The 13,435-nt window shown below is 36.2% G+C and overlaps 1 protein-coding gene and 1 non-coding gene across 6 annotated transcripts; both read right to left on the reverse strand.

The window, feature by feature from the left end:
* Positions 1 to 622: 622 nt before the first annotated feature.
* On the reverse strand, positions 623 to 7,681 carry LOC111915815 (uncharacterized). 5 transcript variants are annotated; one of them, XM_052770163.1, is made up of 16 exons: positions 7,491 to 7,681; positions 6,511 to 6,618; positions 6,283 to 6,429; positions 5,569 to 6,141; positions 5,324 to 5,468; positions 5,128 to 5,217; positions 4,733 to 5,050; positions 4,224 to 4,619; positions 2,430 to 2,812; positions 2,276 to 2,343; positions 1,953 to 2,171; positions 1,724 to 1,852; positions 1,355 to 1,642; positions 1,174 to 1,289; positions 989 to 1,099; positions 623 to 889 (listed from the first exon to the last, which is right to left on the reverse strand). In XM_052770163.1, exons 1-15 carry the CDS (start codon positions 7,593 to 7,595, stop codon positions 1,005 to 1,007), a joined length of 3,180 nt encoding a protein of 1,059 aa, XP_052626123.1. In that variant the 5' UTR covers positions 7,596 to 7,681; the 3' UTR covers positions 623 to 889; positions 989 to 1,004. The 5 variants fall into 5 exon arrangements, with proteins under 5 accessions (XP_052626123.1, XP_052626127.1, XP_052626126.1 ...); XM_052770167.1 differs by having other exon boundaries at positions 623 to 1,099; positions 6,283 to 6,417; XM_052770166.1 differs by having other exon boundaries at positions 623 to 1,099; positions 2,430 to 2,806.
* An 86-nt stretch (positions 7,682 to 7,767) lies between these two features.
* On the reverse strand, positions 7,768 to 7,839 carry TRNAD-GUC (transfer RNA aspartic acid (anticodon GUC)). Its single transcript has one exon. It is a non-coding gene; the product is annotated as a tRNA-Asp (tRNA).
* Between the last annotated feature and the right edge of the window lie 5,596 nt (positions 7,840 to 13,435).

Raw genomic sequence — 13,435 nt, forward strand, 5'->3', positions numbered from 1 at the left:
TTTCACAGGGCTTTCAAACGTAAACTCGGCCGTTTGGTTTATTTATGGCAGAAAATACCAATTCTTATATATAGGAAACCTCTATCTATTCGGCTGCTTCTGGTTCATCATGCGACTATACTCCTTACCACTGACCACACTCCTCGAATTCCTGTTTGTCGTTTTACAAAAGATTTATGTAACCTCCAACATAAACCTTGTACCGTTACCCATGTTTATTTTGGGTGCCGTATTCATCATCATTGGTGTTACGGGTATTTCTGTCATTTACGTGTGGAAACATGGTAAGATTTTTGTCTCGGATGATGAGGATGAGATGATGTTTAAGGAGATTTTACATTTTTTATGCATAATTTTGGTGAATGGCTACACCATGTTGTGCAAGGGGTTTTTAAAAGAAGCAAATTATGTATGGCAAATATCGGGTGTTATGCTTATTGGGGTTTTAGGGTTTTTGGCTATAATATGTTGTATTTTACGACTCATTGGGCGATGGAAAGAATATAGAAGGAGTCACGTTCGTGTAGTAGCCACGAATGAAGTGGCTTCATCATGATTTTGAAATTTGGGACAAATGGAATTCTGGATTTTCTTTCCACACGAAAAAAGAGTATATAGACTCTTATTGAGATGAAACTGTATCTAGACGATATAATAAGTGTTAAAATCTTTGAAGAGTTGTTTTAAATATACCGTGTGTAGTTATCAATCAATCTTAAACAAACTATATATCTATCATAATCTAGCTCATGCAATTTAGTATCATATCAAACTAATTTGATTTTTTTTTAATCATCTTTGTCTCATATCCCAACAGATGTATCCCATGTCGGGTAAAGAAGGCACGTCTTTTGCATTGAGTGTGTGGTTGCTAATATTTTGTTTGACACTGACACATTAAGAGCAAAGGTAAGGAGAAGAAAGCTGAATTTATAAGGACAAAATATTCTACTCCATATTGGCACTATTCACAACCTTATTTTGTTACCTTGGTTTTTATTTTCTCATGTTCCAAGAGCATATACCTGCAGCTGGCTCCCGTCCACAGCCACTGCAAATACACCCGAATCATCCGCCACCAAACATGACACTGTGGCTCCTGTAAAAGATATTTATAGAAATATTTCAGTTAGTTATTAGGCAAAAAAAAAAAAAAAAAGAAAATAAAAGTACCTGTGCAATGGGTGAGATAACCAAGCTTAGCACCTGAAGACAATTCCCATATGTACAGAGAGCCCTCACATGTACACATGATTCCATACCCTGCTGATACACCAGCTACGGTGCTACTGCACACCACACAATTACTTATTTCATTTCATTCTTACTAATTGTTAGACAAAAATGAATGTACCTTGGATCCAAAGCATTCAGCAAAATCAGCTTGTTTTTGGCCAGCAATGCTAGACTCCAGCATCTACAATCTTTTAATGCTTTTTCATCATTAAGATGCTGATTTGAGACAGATGAAACAAGAAGAACAAGAGACAGATCTTCATTATCATGATCATCTGTTTGTGTTTCCTCTTGTTTCTTTTTACAACCACTTTTTGGACACCTGAATGTATTAATTGGAAGGAAGGAAAGAAATGAAGTTCCTGGAGCTGAAAACTTTGATACCAGGATTCTTCTTGTTACATCCCTGTAAAATCAAAATATCAAAATGTCTGTGGTTCATTTCAGGGAAGGAAAAATAACATATGTTAAAAATGAAGGTGCTTACCACAAGCAAAAATCTCCAAATGCAGTATGACCAACAACCAGACCTGGGAAATTTGGTATTTTTTTCATAGAAACTACAGAATCAGACATGCAATCAGATGTTGCTAAATACCCGTGTTCTGTTGCTGCACTGCAAGAGTAAAAAATAAAAATATGCAAATCATTCATATATGGGTATTTGAATTTCAATTTGTAATGAAGGTCTAAAATATTCATATAAAGAAACATACCTCCATGTTGAGTTCATAGTCCATAAATTCATTCTTCCAGTTTCTTCAGCAACAAGGAGGTAATTAGGTTCACAAACTAATATGCAGCAAACACTGCTACTTGTTTTGAGTTTGCATACTACATGAACATAGCCCAGTTTTACTTGCACAATTTTAACCGCATTCTTCTCAAAGCTATCTGGTGTACATGCTGAAAACTGACACTTCACACCACCCTCCCTAAGAGTATTAAATTTAAAATAATATTTTCTTTTTATGTCAGTTACCAATCATCAAACAATTGAAATATGTACATGAACAATATCTGGAGTTGTGTGGCAAACCTGCAGTAAGGAGATGTGATGTTGTTCAGTAAAACAAGGCATTTGCCATCTGGAGTAAACTGCATAACCTGGTGAAGGAAAAAACAAAACATGTTATATTGGTGAATTGAAAATGCATCTGGCTGGACTATAAATATAGAATACTTTGACTTACTTGGTCACCAGATGCGTTTCTTGAAACTGGTGAGATAATTCTTGTGTGACCAATGAAAGAAGGATGTCCTTTCTTTTCGCCTTTAATAGATGCAGTGTAAACGAAAAGTGTCCTCTCTTTTTCCATCAGATACCCACACAAAACACATATCAAGACCTCATTCCCTTTTCTTCTCAACATTACCATTGAGATTGGGGTTGGATGCATATAGCAACCTACAACCTCAAATACGTTCTGTAGCTCATCATAATGCGACTTATTTAAGCATGACTCATCTTTCACTTCCACTTCATTATCCACGACTTTAGTCATCTCACACTGAGTTGAAATCAAACTCAGTTGACTTGCAGACTTAGCATCAACTGCAGTGGTCGTTCCTGAAACTAATCATTGAAATGGATGCTTTACATGGTTCTACTGTACCTTACAGAAAGTATGATGGGGAATAAGAGGATGTCATGCTTTATGATGCATTCCATGAACAACATAACTTCCCAAGACACACAAAAATGTTGGATTAATTAGGTCTTCTAATTATTAATATGCTTGTTGGATTTGTGTATTGGAAACTGTTAAGGATATCAGAAGATGATTTATAAACATAAATGGATTGCTGTGCATGTTGAGGGAATAGGGATGATGATGATGATGATGATGATTCTAAGACCTTTAACTTTGGTTGACTTTTGTAAAATAATGAAGAAACATGAATAAGATGTGAAATTGGTTCAAGATACGTTTATTGTTGATGACTATAAGTTGGAGTTGATAGAATGGAACCAAAATGTCAACAACTTCAAAGTACATTGGCTAAATAGTAACTTGTCAAACTAAGTTTATGGAAATAATGATGAAAAAGTTGATGGGGCCCCTTAAGTTGGTTAACCGTCAAAAAAAAAAAAAAAAAAAAAAAAAACGTGTATGAAGAATTGAAAATTCAAAGAGCAAATGACTGTTGACATTTTGGTAAATAGTCAACATCTGATTATGGTACCAAATTTAAAAAATGTTAAAGATTTGCCATGAGAAATAACATTAAGTTAAAAGATATGTGATTGATACAATATTGTCTTGAAAAATCAAAGAGATAATACATGGATATGCATGTGTATAAGCATTTATGAGAATTAGAACTAATAAAATGACAAGCCGCATGTAACAATATATAATAATGAAAAGTATGTTTTCATAATGAGATATAAGCTTGAGAATTTGGAAGTAGATTAAGTTATATGGTATGAATGTATGTATACTAATATTATGTGTATATATTGTGTGTATTATATGCATGTATACACAAGATGTGTATACAAACAGGCATATTGTAAATAAATGTAACTAAAAGTTGGTTGGTATTAATGGACTTAAAAAAATAAAAAAAATAAAGGAAAATATGATTGTACTGGTGAAGTGTCATTATAGTGACATAAATGAAATATGGTATCCTACATGACTTGTAGAAGTATAATGGAGGAATGCCTCTTTCATGTTACAATGATAGGTACTCAAATTCTACCCTATGATCATGGATTTCCTCTCTGACCAAAGTTTATCTCTATTATGCACTGTTTTTCTATCGTAAGGAGTGTGATATGTTACTTTTTCATATTAATAGCTAGAAGAAGGCTTAACACCCTAGAAAGTAGAAACTGGACCTACGTTCATCATATGGTAAAATCATGACAGCATATATATATATATATATATATATATATATATATATATATATATATATATATATATATATATATATATATATATATATATATATAAGAGTTGGCTCCAGAACACTACCTTCTATGTGACAAGGAGAGATTTTGATATCTGTTAGCTTGGGATCCTTCCTGCTTGGAGATATGTTGCCCAAATCATAAGTATCCATGATTCTGCCACCTCTTTGCGGACTCTTCTCCAAAACCAACTCTACATCTTCATCAGACTTAGTTTTTCTGGTAGTTTTCTCAACATGACATGTATCTTCACTATTAGAACAAACATGATGCCCTTCATGGGTGCATGGTAAATCTACACCAGAAGTACTTTCATCAGCTCTATCAGCATCTTGAAATTGTCTGGCCTGAGAGGACTCCATGGGTTCGCATTGATGATTCTCAAAACTATCAGGTGCAATAGCTGTTGAATCTTCTACACCTTGATGATTCTCCAGCTGAAGTTCCTCAAAAGATTTGGCTGCCAATTAAGTAAAACAAGCCCCCCATGAAGAAAAAAAAAAAAAAAAAAAACCTTGATAAACTGACACTACATGTAAGGTAAAATTTTAATTTTGCAGATGTAATGCTGACCTGGAGGTTCATCTTTCGGACATTGATTAGTTCCCTTTCTTTCCTCTTGGGACATTTTATAAAGATTTTTCTTTTTCTTTCTTGAATAAGTCTTAAGCAGAGGAAGAGCCCGGGGAAGCAGTAAAGTCATCATTGAATTGGTTATCTCATGTCCAACTGAATCTGAATCACTCTTGTAAGAATTATCACTCCCAATACCAGTACCAATAACCATCTCATCTTTTGCCTCTGACTCTGTTACACATTTTTCAGAAACTAAAATCTGGCCACCATTTAACTTTTCATTTATAGAACAGTTAGTTTCTTCAGGGATCACCTCTGCATAGAAAACTGTTGTCATCTACTACACAAACAGCCAAAAATATGGTGATAAAATTGGCAATGTATGTCAATACCTAAGGCTGAATCCAAAGTATCAGGTGCATGGAGGTCCAAATCATCTAACATCTGTGAATCTTTTTTAGCTGGTGGGTCACCCTTTTCATCTGATGTTTTCATAGAAAAATGTTAGACAAGGCTAAAGAATAAGCATTCAACCAAAACACCAACAGCCAAATATATGGTAACAAAATTAGCAAAGAATATCAATACCTAAGGCTGGATCCAAAGTATCAGGTGCATAGAGGTCCACATTATCCATCATCTGTGAACCTTTTTGAACTGGTGGGTCTCCCTTTTCATCTGTTGTTTTCGAGGAAGTGGGCTCCCATTTGCAGGTAGATATCAATACATCAAGCTGTGAAAAAACATTTCTGTGCAGCATTAACTAACTACCAGTGAAATTATTTATAATCCACCAAATTAGAGCAGAGATAACTGGTTAGGATGACACTTACATTTTCCTGCTTTTTGAACAAGTTGATACCTTCTTTGTTGGATATAACATCTTTGGAACCAATAGAATTGCCTGCTTCTAGGACAGCAGGACACTTCTCTTTTTCAAGATTTTCAGAAGAAATAGAGGAATCGAGCTGCAGTCCATCTTGTGTTGATAATAAATGAGATTTATTATCTCCATTGCAATCCATCTTTTCCAGGCCTGGTTTATTTTCATTTGAATTCGACAAATGCAAAGGAATCCTATTGTTATGATTCTCATGGCCAGTTTGTGTCAGATCTTGAGGTCGTTCTCTTTTATGTTGGGTTCCAATAACTGATTTCACATGAACTTCTTTACGTTTCTTACTTCGTTTCTCTTTACCCTCAGTTTTAACCAAGTTCATTTGCAAATCAGGGTCTTTACATGTCTCTGCATAATGCACAGTGCCTTGAGTATGATGTTCGTTTGTTCCTTCAGGCTGCTCATTGCCAAAGCAAGAAGATGGTAAACTTTTCTCAACAATTGGGCTGGCATTTGCCTTCAATCCCCTCAGTAACCTTGCAACAAGTGGGTTTTTGAATCCAAAAAGCTGCATTGTTAGAAGAAAGGAATTGCAGTTAGCACAATATAATTAATTGCTTATGAAGAGTACCAAAGTTAGCACTATGATATACACTTGAAATGAAACTCATCTTCAATACACTAGAAGAAACCAGAATAGTTAAACTACCTCTGCACCATCTATCTTGCATGAAAATCTCTTCCCTCTCCAAAATTTGATGCGAACACAGCTCTTCTTTTGAAAGCCCTCCCATGCAATATCTGGAGTTTGCCCAGAGCAAGATTCCCCATCCGTAGAACTAATCTGCAAAGTTACCTTATTTATAGATTTCATTCTTGTTTCTTTTCAATAATAAGGGTCCTAGAAGCTGGAAATATTATTGTCTTATCCACTCACCGCAAATTCAGGTCCTTTAAGTCCCTCGAGAATTGCCATCTTATAAGTATTCCCATTACACGTGCGATGAGCTACATATCCAACTGGATATGGATGTCGATCTTTGCCCTGAGAATACAAGAGAGTATATATAAAATAGTGATGAAAAATACCACCCCATCTCCTCAGAAACTGAACCATTTGTTAAATTAAAACATCTGTAATATGAGGAAGAGTGGAATTAACTATCTTTGTTCATTCCAAATCCTTCTTCCTATAATATTGTACTCATTTTAGCCATTCTGATAAACTTAATATAACTTTTTTTTTACAAAGATAGCCTTTCGATATGAATGTTTTATGCCCTCTAATAGACTGCTACCTAAGAACATATTCATCAATAAAACTACTTTGAGTTAGTGCCATATTAACCATCTTTCTAAGCTCAATATGAAGCAGATCCTCTAAGTTGGATATTACTAGCTCAAAATACAAGTTATACCATCATATTTAGCACTATAGCTTATTCAACTATCCTTGTTACCAAAAACGGAAGAAATAAGACCTATTCCCTTAAGGCCAATATGTGAACACTGAACAGTGAATCAGACATTCAATACACATATGTGCCTCTGAATCTAACTCTATCTTGTATCCAATTATGTGATGTGGCACGAATTAGTCTGCATTCCAACAGATCATAGTCAGGGGTGGTTCGCTAGAAACTGTATTTGGTCTTCGGTTAAAATAAATCAGCTATTAATAGCTTAAGATACGGTAAATTTTCATTCAGATGTACTAGATATATCTCTAATTTGTCTACATTTGCCCTAACCTAATCCAATTTGCAGCGGATTCTGCTTTAGGTCAATATCAAATCCATTCTACGGCTTAATCATGATCGATAGCTCCAAATACAAGTCATATAATTAACATACAACTCGCTCATAAGTAACTATACATATGAAGCGGTGAAAACGTGAAAGATGGAATTAACAAACCCTGGATGAACTCCAATATTTCTTCTCCCATGGACCTTGATATAACTTTCCGATTGAAACAATATCCAGATCGTCTGATTTCTCGTCGACGACCTGCTCCGTCATTGTATTGTGCCAAGCGAATTACTGTGTATGTTGCTCGTGTGTGTGTGTGTGTGTAAGAGAGAGAGAGAGAGAGAGAGAGTGTAAATGTAGCGGGAAATAAAAAAGTAAAAAATGGCGTTCGCGTTTCCCTCCAAATAGAAGAGATGGTCACAAACTCACACGTGCAAAAAGTCGCCGTTGCCGGGGATCGAACCCGGGTCACCCGCGTGACAGGCGGGAATACTTACCACTATACTACAACGACTTGGTTGAAAGTAAAGATATATATTACTTAATCTTTGATAATAGTTTTTATTATTCAAGCAATTTTTTAAAGTTTTTAGTAGGCTTATAGGATATACCTTAATTGGAATTAATTTAACGAGGTATTAAATTGCAATGACTGTTCCACGTTCACTACATCAATATTTTTAGGTTTTCTTTATAAAGAGTATTGAAGTAATATCATGTACTAAATGTATATTTTTGTGAAAAGCCAACTTCTATAAACACACAAGTCTAGCAATTCACTAGATTAAAGAAAAACAAGATTAAGTAGGTTTTCCAACCGATCAATCCAATTAACACAACACTTAGACATTCTAAAACAACAACAATAAGAAAAAAAATTATTATTTGTAATATTGTGCTTCCTCAAACTACATTTGTCAAACAACATTTTATTCATAAAAAGTCATACAATCCAACACGTAACAACACACACCGCTTCTAGTTTGAACTTCTTCCAATTAACCAAATTAATGACATCCACCCAAGAGAGCTGATCAGAGATGGACCAAACTCTAGGCATCAAAATGTCACACCATTTCTCAATAGAATTCTACACCTCCATCGCAATAGAGCAAATATATATACATGATTTTACATGTATATATACAATGCTTCCTTTATTTTTTAATAATACCGGGTTGGGTTCTTCTCCTACCTGTATCGAATAGAACACGTTGAGCCAAATCTTCTTCATGTAAAATCTGCTTAATTTAGATTGGGAAAATCGTGTGGTTTTATGAAACCATGTGATATGGCTCAAATCCATAGTCAATCCTATTTCCGATAGGGACAATTGACAACCGAATCCTATTTTCCCATTATTTTCATATATGTAATAGTGCGGAAAAAAAAGAAGGCCCGACCCCAAGTTGTTCAAGAATAGTGTCGTTGAGTTTCTCGACCCTTTGCCTTATGATTAATCGGTTATATTTCTCGATGGGGGCAGGGAAGGGATATAACTCAGTGGTAAAGTGTCACCTTGACGTGGTGGAAGTCATCAGTTTGAGCCTGATTATCCCTAAACCCAATGTGAGTTTTGATATTTTGATTTGCTACCCCGTCGTGATTGAATGAGAATGGATAAGAGGCTCGTGGGATTGACGTGAGGGGGCAGGGATTGCTATATTTATGGGAGCGAACTCCGGGCGAATTTGATGCGCATGGATACAAGTTACATGATTTTACTTATTTATGTATTTTTGAAACATTCATACATTTTCTAATCTATTCTTAAGTTGCATTATTATTTCCGACGAGATTTAGACCCTCGGTCATTTTGTCTTAGTAACATAACACAAAATATACCACTTTTTATAAGCATTTTGTTATTTATTTATGCAACATTCTAATTCTAGTATAAGTTACAACTAATATTTTCTTGTATTTCATATAGTATACATATATATGGTGTATATTAGACTAGCAAATGATACATGTCATGTCAACAACCACACTTAAAGTACAAAATTATATTGTTCCTACCATAAATGTGATATAACTATAATATCATGTGTAAGCACCTATCTTTTTTAATGTTATCTTAAAGTTAATTGATTCTTTACTGTGCTACTAATAATATATGTACCTAAAATAATTTAAACATAACAACAATGATAAGCTAAAAAGAGCTTAAAAGTTAAATAGTGGGTAGCATATATAAGATTATATATAATTGATTATAAATATCTTAACAAATCAACATATCTCCATATTCTAATAAAAGAATAAGTTTAATCCCATATTGACAAGTGTCATGCAATGAGTACCCCTTATTAATGTTATATATTATTTATCATGTCACTTGTCAACCTATTAATTATTCATTTCAAATTTCAAATTTTAAATTTCTCACTTTAACTTTATTAAATTAATAATTCATTTTTAATTTTAAATTTCAAATTTTAAAATTTCTTCCTTTAGTTATTTTAAATTAATAACATTAGATTAAAAAATAAAATAAAATTAATATAAATTATAAAATGATATAACTCCACACATTTATTTAAATCAACGATTATAATTTTATATAACTAAAAAAATATCTCGTAAGTAATAGTTTATTTAAAATAATTGATTAATAATTTTGATTTTTTAATAGGAAAGTTTAATTAATTTTATAACCGTGGTTATCACGGGTTATAAACTAGTGATGGCATAAACATAAACATATAAAGAGTAAAATACTTAGTAGATACAGTCAACTTCCTTATGATTAATGCTTATAGTAAGTCTTATGTAATCGCCTCCAAATAAATCAATACGAGCACATCCCTATGTGGGATCAATATAAGTGCGTCCTCATTTGGGAACAATAAAAGTGCAATAGTACATCTCTCTTTAGGACTAACAAAATGCATCCATATTTTTTGACTAATGGTAGTATGTGACAACTATATAAATTAGGTCATCATTAAACGAACAGTGTTAGTCTAATCATTGTTGTAGTAGACCTGGTGTGTAATAAAGATATGGTTTTGTTGTTTATGCAGAATTTTACTTTGAAACACACCCAAATTATCAATCAAGTCTTGGATTGATATGAGTCCCTAATAAAGTAACAATGTCATTATACATAAAGAATGGGTTAATGCATATGATTGAAAGAGATATATGTATTAGACATTATTATGTGGTATCAATAGGCTCATCACCTAACCCATGAAAATAGGAAATTGTGAACATAAATAGTGTTGAAAACGGAGTTCATATGCAAAAAATACGACCATTTTAAGAAAGCGAATAATTGGGTAACAACTCACCGCCTGATATATATATATATATATATATATATATATATATATATATATATATATATATATATATATATATATATATATGTTGAAACAAGAACTTCAAATGAAAAATGTAACACCCAAAGTTTTGAAGGCCAAGAAAGGAAAGAAAACCCTAAGTTTAGGGGTCGACTCGGCGAGTCCAAAGGGGGACTTGGCGAGTCTGAGCGGGATCCGGGCCGAGGAGTAAGTGACCGACTCGGCGAGTAGGCCAAGGTGACTCGACGAGTCTGATCTGTGCGTGGAAAAACCCTAAATTCGGGACTTGGAGCATATATAAACGTCTTAATCTTCTTTATAGGGTTCCCTTACTGCCTCTTCAGCCCTGGATACCAAACCCTAGCTGTCATAACCTTTGATTGAGCCATTTGTTGCCTTGGAAGGTGCATTAAAGCTTGGAGAAGGAAGAAGGAACTTGGAGGAGCAAGCAGGGACTATAGATCTGGAGTTTGTGGAGCCTTTCTGAGATATTGAAGGTAATAAGTCGTCTCTCTCTCTTTAGATCTTCCATGGTTGTGAGATTTGGGGCTTTTAAGCCATGGTTTGACACCCATTCGAGTTAGAAGCCGGATCTGGAGTTGCTACTTCAGATCCAAGTGTGTTATGGACTAGAGAAGCATAAAGTATCAGCCCTTGAGTCAATGTTGAAGCCCCTTGGCCTTAAACCCTAGTTTATGGTGTATATTGCTTAGATCTCCTTCTCTACACGTAAAGTTTGCAACTTTACGTGAGGAATAGGCTTGGGAAGGGTAGATCTACAGATTTGAGTCCCTACATGACTCAAAAGTCCTCTGCATGTATGAAGGACAGGATGGACTCGACGAGTCCTTTGAGTGGACTCGGCGAGTAGCTTGAAGATGAGGAGGAACTCGACGAGTGGGATGAACAGCTCGTCGAGTCGGATGAAGTTGGGCATGAACTCGGCGAGTTAGAAGAACAACTCGGCAAGTTGGATGAAGATTGTCTTGGACTCGGCGAGTCTGTTCTTAGACTCGGCGAGTCAAGTTGCGAAACCCCCAAACCCTTCGAGTTTAGACTCGAATCAGTGAGTCGATTAGAGACTCGGTGAGTTGGACAGGTCAGGACTCGGAAGTCGGTAGACTCGGCGAGTCATGGACTGACTCGGCGAGTAGAGTCACGAGTGGAAGGACTCTGGACTTATGAACTCGGCGATTCAGTAGGGTGACTCGACAAGTAGGGTTGACCTGGAAGGTTGACTTTGACCAGGAATTTGACTTTGACCTGAGTTAACTTGGTTGTCTTTCGGGGGTCAGTTAGACTCAGTGTTGCTTTGACATTGGTAGCTCAGGGAGCGAGTGGAGCAGGAGTTCAGAGAGTTGTCGGTCAGCAGCCAGAGGTTATCAGCAGAGTTCAGCAGTGCGAGGTGAGTCTCCTCACTGTTTGTATGGGTCTAAGGCACCAATGCCAGCCCATTTAGAATATGCATGAAAGACCAGGGGTGGCTCCTGGCACACAGTATGTTATTATGTATGATAGGAAGACCCGGGGGTTAGCCCTAGGCAATATGCATGAAAGACCAGGGGTGGCTCCTGGCACACAGTATGTTATTATGTATAATAGGAAGACCCGGGGGTTAGCCCTAGGCAATATGCATGAAAGACTAGGGGTGGCTCCTGGCACACAGTATGTTATTATGGATGACAGGAAGACCCGGGGGTTAGCCCTAGGCAATATGTATGAAAGACCAGGAGGTGGCTCCTGGCGCATTGTATGCTATTATATATGAAAGACCAGGAGGTGGCTTCTGGCACACTGTATGATGTTTAGCTAAGTAGAGTAGTATGTACGGTTGTCTTTGTGATACTTGCATAAAAGACCAGGGGGTGGCCCTTGGCACATGTCTGTAAGACCAGGGGGTGGCCCTTGGCACTTGTCTATAAGACACAGGGAGCGGCCCAGGCTTGACCAGGAAGACCACGCGCGGCCCGTGGCATAATGGCAAGACTATGTTTGGCACATAGCACCTTATTTGATTATGAATAAGTCGGTTATGTATAGCTCTTGGCTATGAATGGTTTGTATGGTATGTGGTATCTGGGGAACTCACTAAGCTTCGTGGTTACGACTTTCAGTTTTGGTTTCAGGTACTTCCGGTAGCGGGTGATGGAGCTCGGGATGATCGCATGGCACACACCATAGATTAGTTAGCCTGGGAATGTTTTGCTCTGATAATGAACATGTGTTTTGAAAACTAATACTCTGTTTATGTTTTGAAATGATGATTTTACTTTAAGTGATACTGTAACGACCCGTTCCCGGTATGATGATTCCTTGGTATTTATTTTGAAGTTTTGTAAAGGGACTCGGCGAGTTCATAGCCTGACTCGCCGAGTAGGGTCGGGATTTCGAGCACGTGTTAGTTGGCGACTCGGCGAGTCCATATTCTGGACTCGGCGAGTCTGTCCGTCTGGGAGAAACCCTAAATCCCCGGGTTGCCCACTATTTAAGCCACCTTATAGCACCCAATCTCGCCTCCTTCACCCTCTAAAGCTGTGAGAAAACCCTAATTCGTTCTTGAGCGATTCTAAGTGATTTTGTGTGCTAATTGTGAAGGCTTGAAGAAGGAGAAGAAGAAAGGAGCAAGGAGAAGGATTGTAGAGCAGAGATTCAAGGGAAAGCAACAACTCTTTGAGGTATTCTTCAGATTTCCTTCCCTTTTATGCTTTGAAACCCTTTCTAGATCTTGTTTATGCCTTTCTAAAGCCTTATGTTGATATGGAAGCTCTCTTATGCCGAGATAACCTTAGATCTGTTCAT

This window comes from Lactuca sativa, chromosome 4 (genome assembly GCF_002870075.4).
Source record: "Lactuca sativa cultivar Salinas chromosome 4, Lsat_Salinas_v11, whole genome shotgun sequence".
Taxonomy (NCBI): domain Eukaryota; kingdom Viridiplantae; phylum Streptophyta; class Magnoliopsida; order Asterales; family Asteraceae; genus Lactuca; species Lactuca sativa.

Bases quoted from the DNA above. Each gene is read 5' to 3' on its own strand.
- LOC111915815 (XM_052770163.1), bottom strand. From the start codon at position 7,595: ATGACGGAGCAGGTCGTCGACGAGAAATCAGACGATCTGGATATTGTT. The intron at 6,430-6,510 runs GTGAGTGGATAA...TCTATAAATAAG, and splicing joins TTAAAGGACCTGAATTTGCG to GTAACTTTGCAGATTAGTTC. The intron at 6,142-6,282 runs GTAGTTTAACTA...CTAACAATGCAG, and splicing joins GCAAGATAGATGGTGCAGAG to CTTTTTGGATTCAAAAACCC.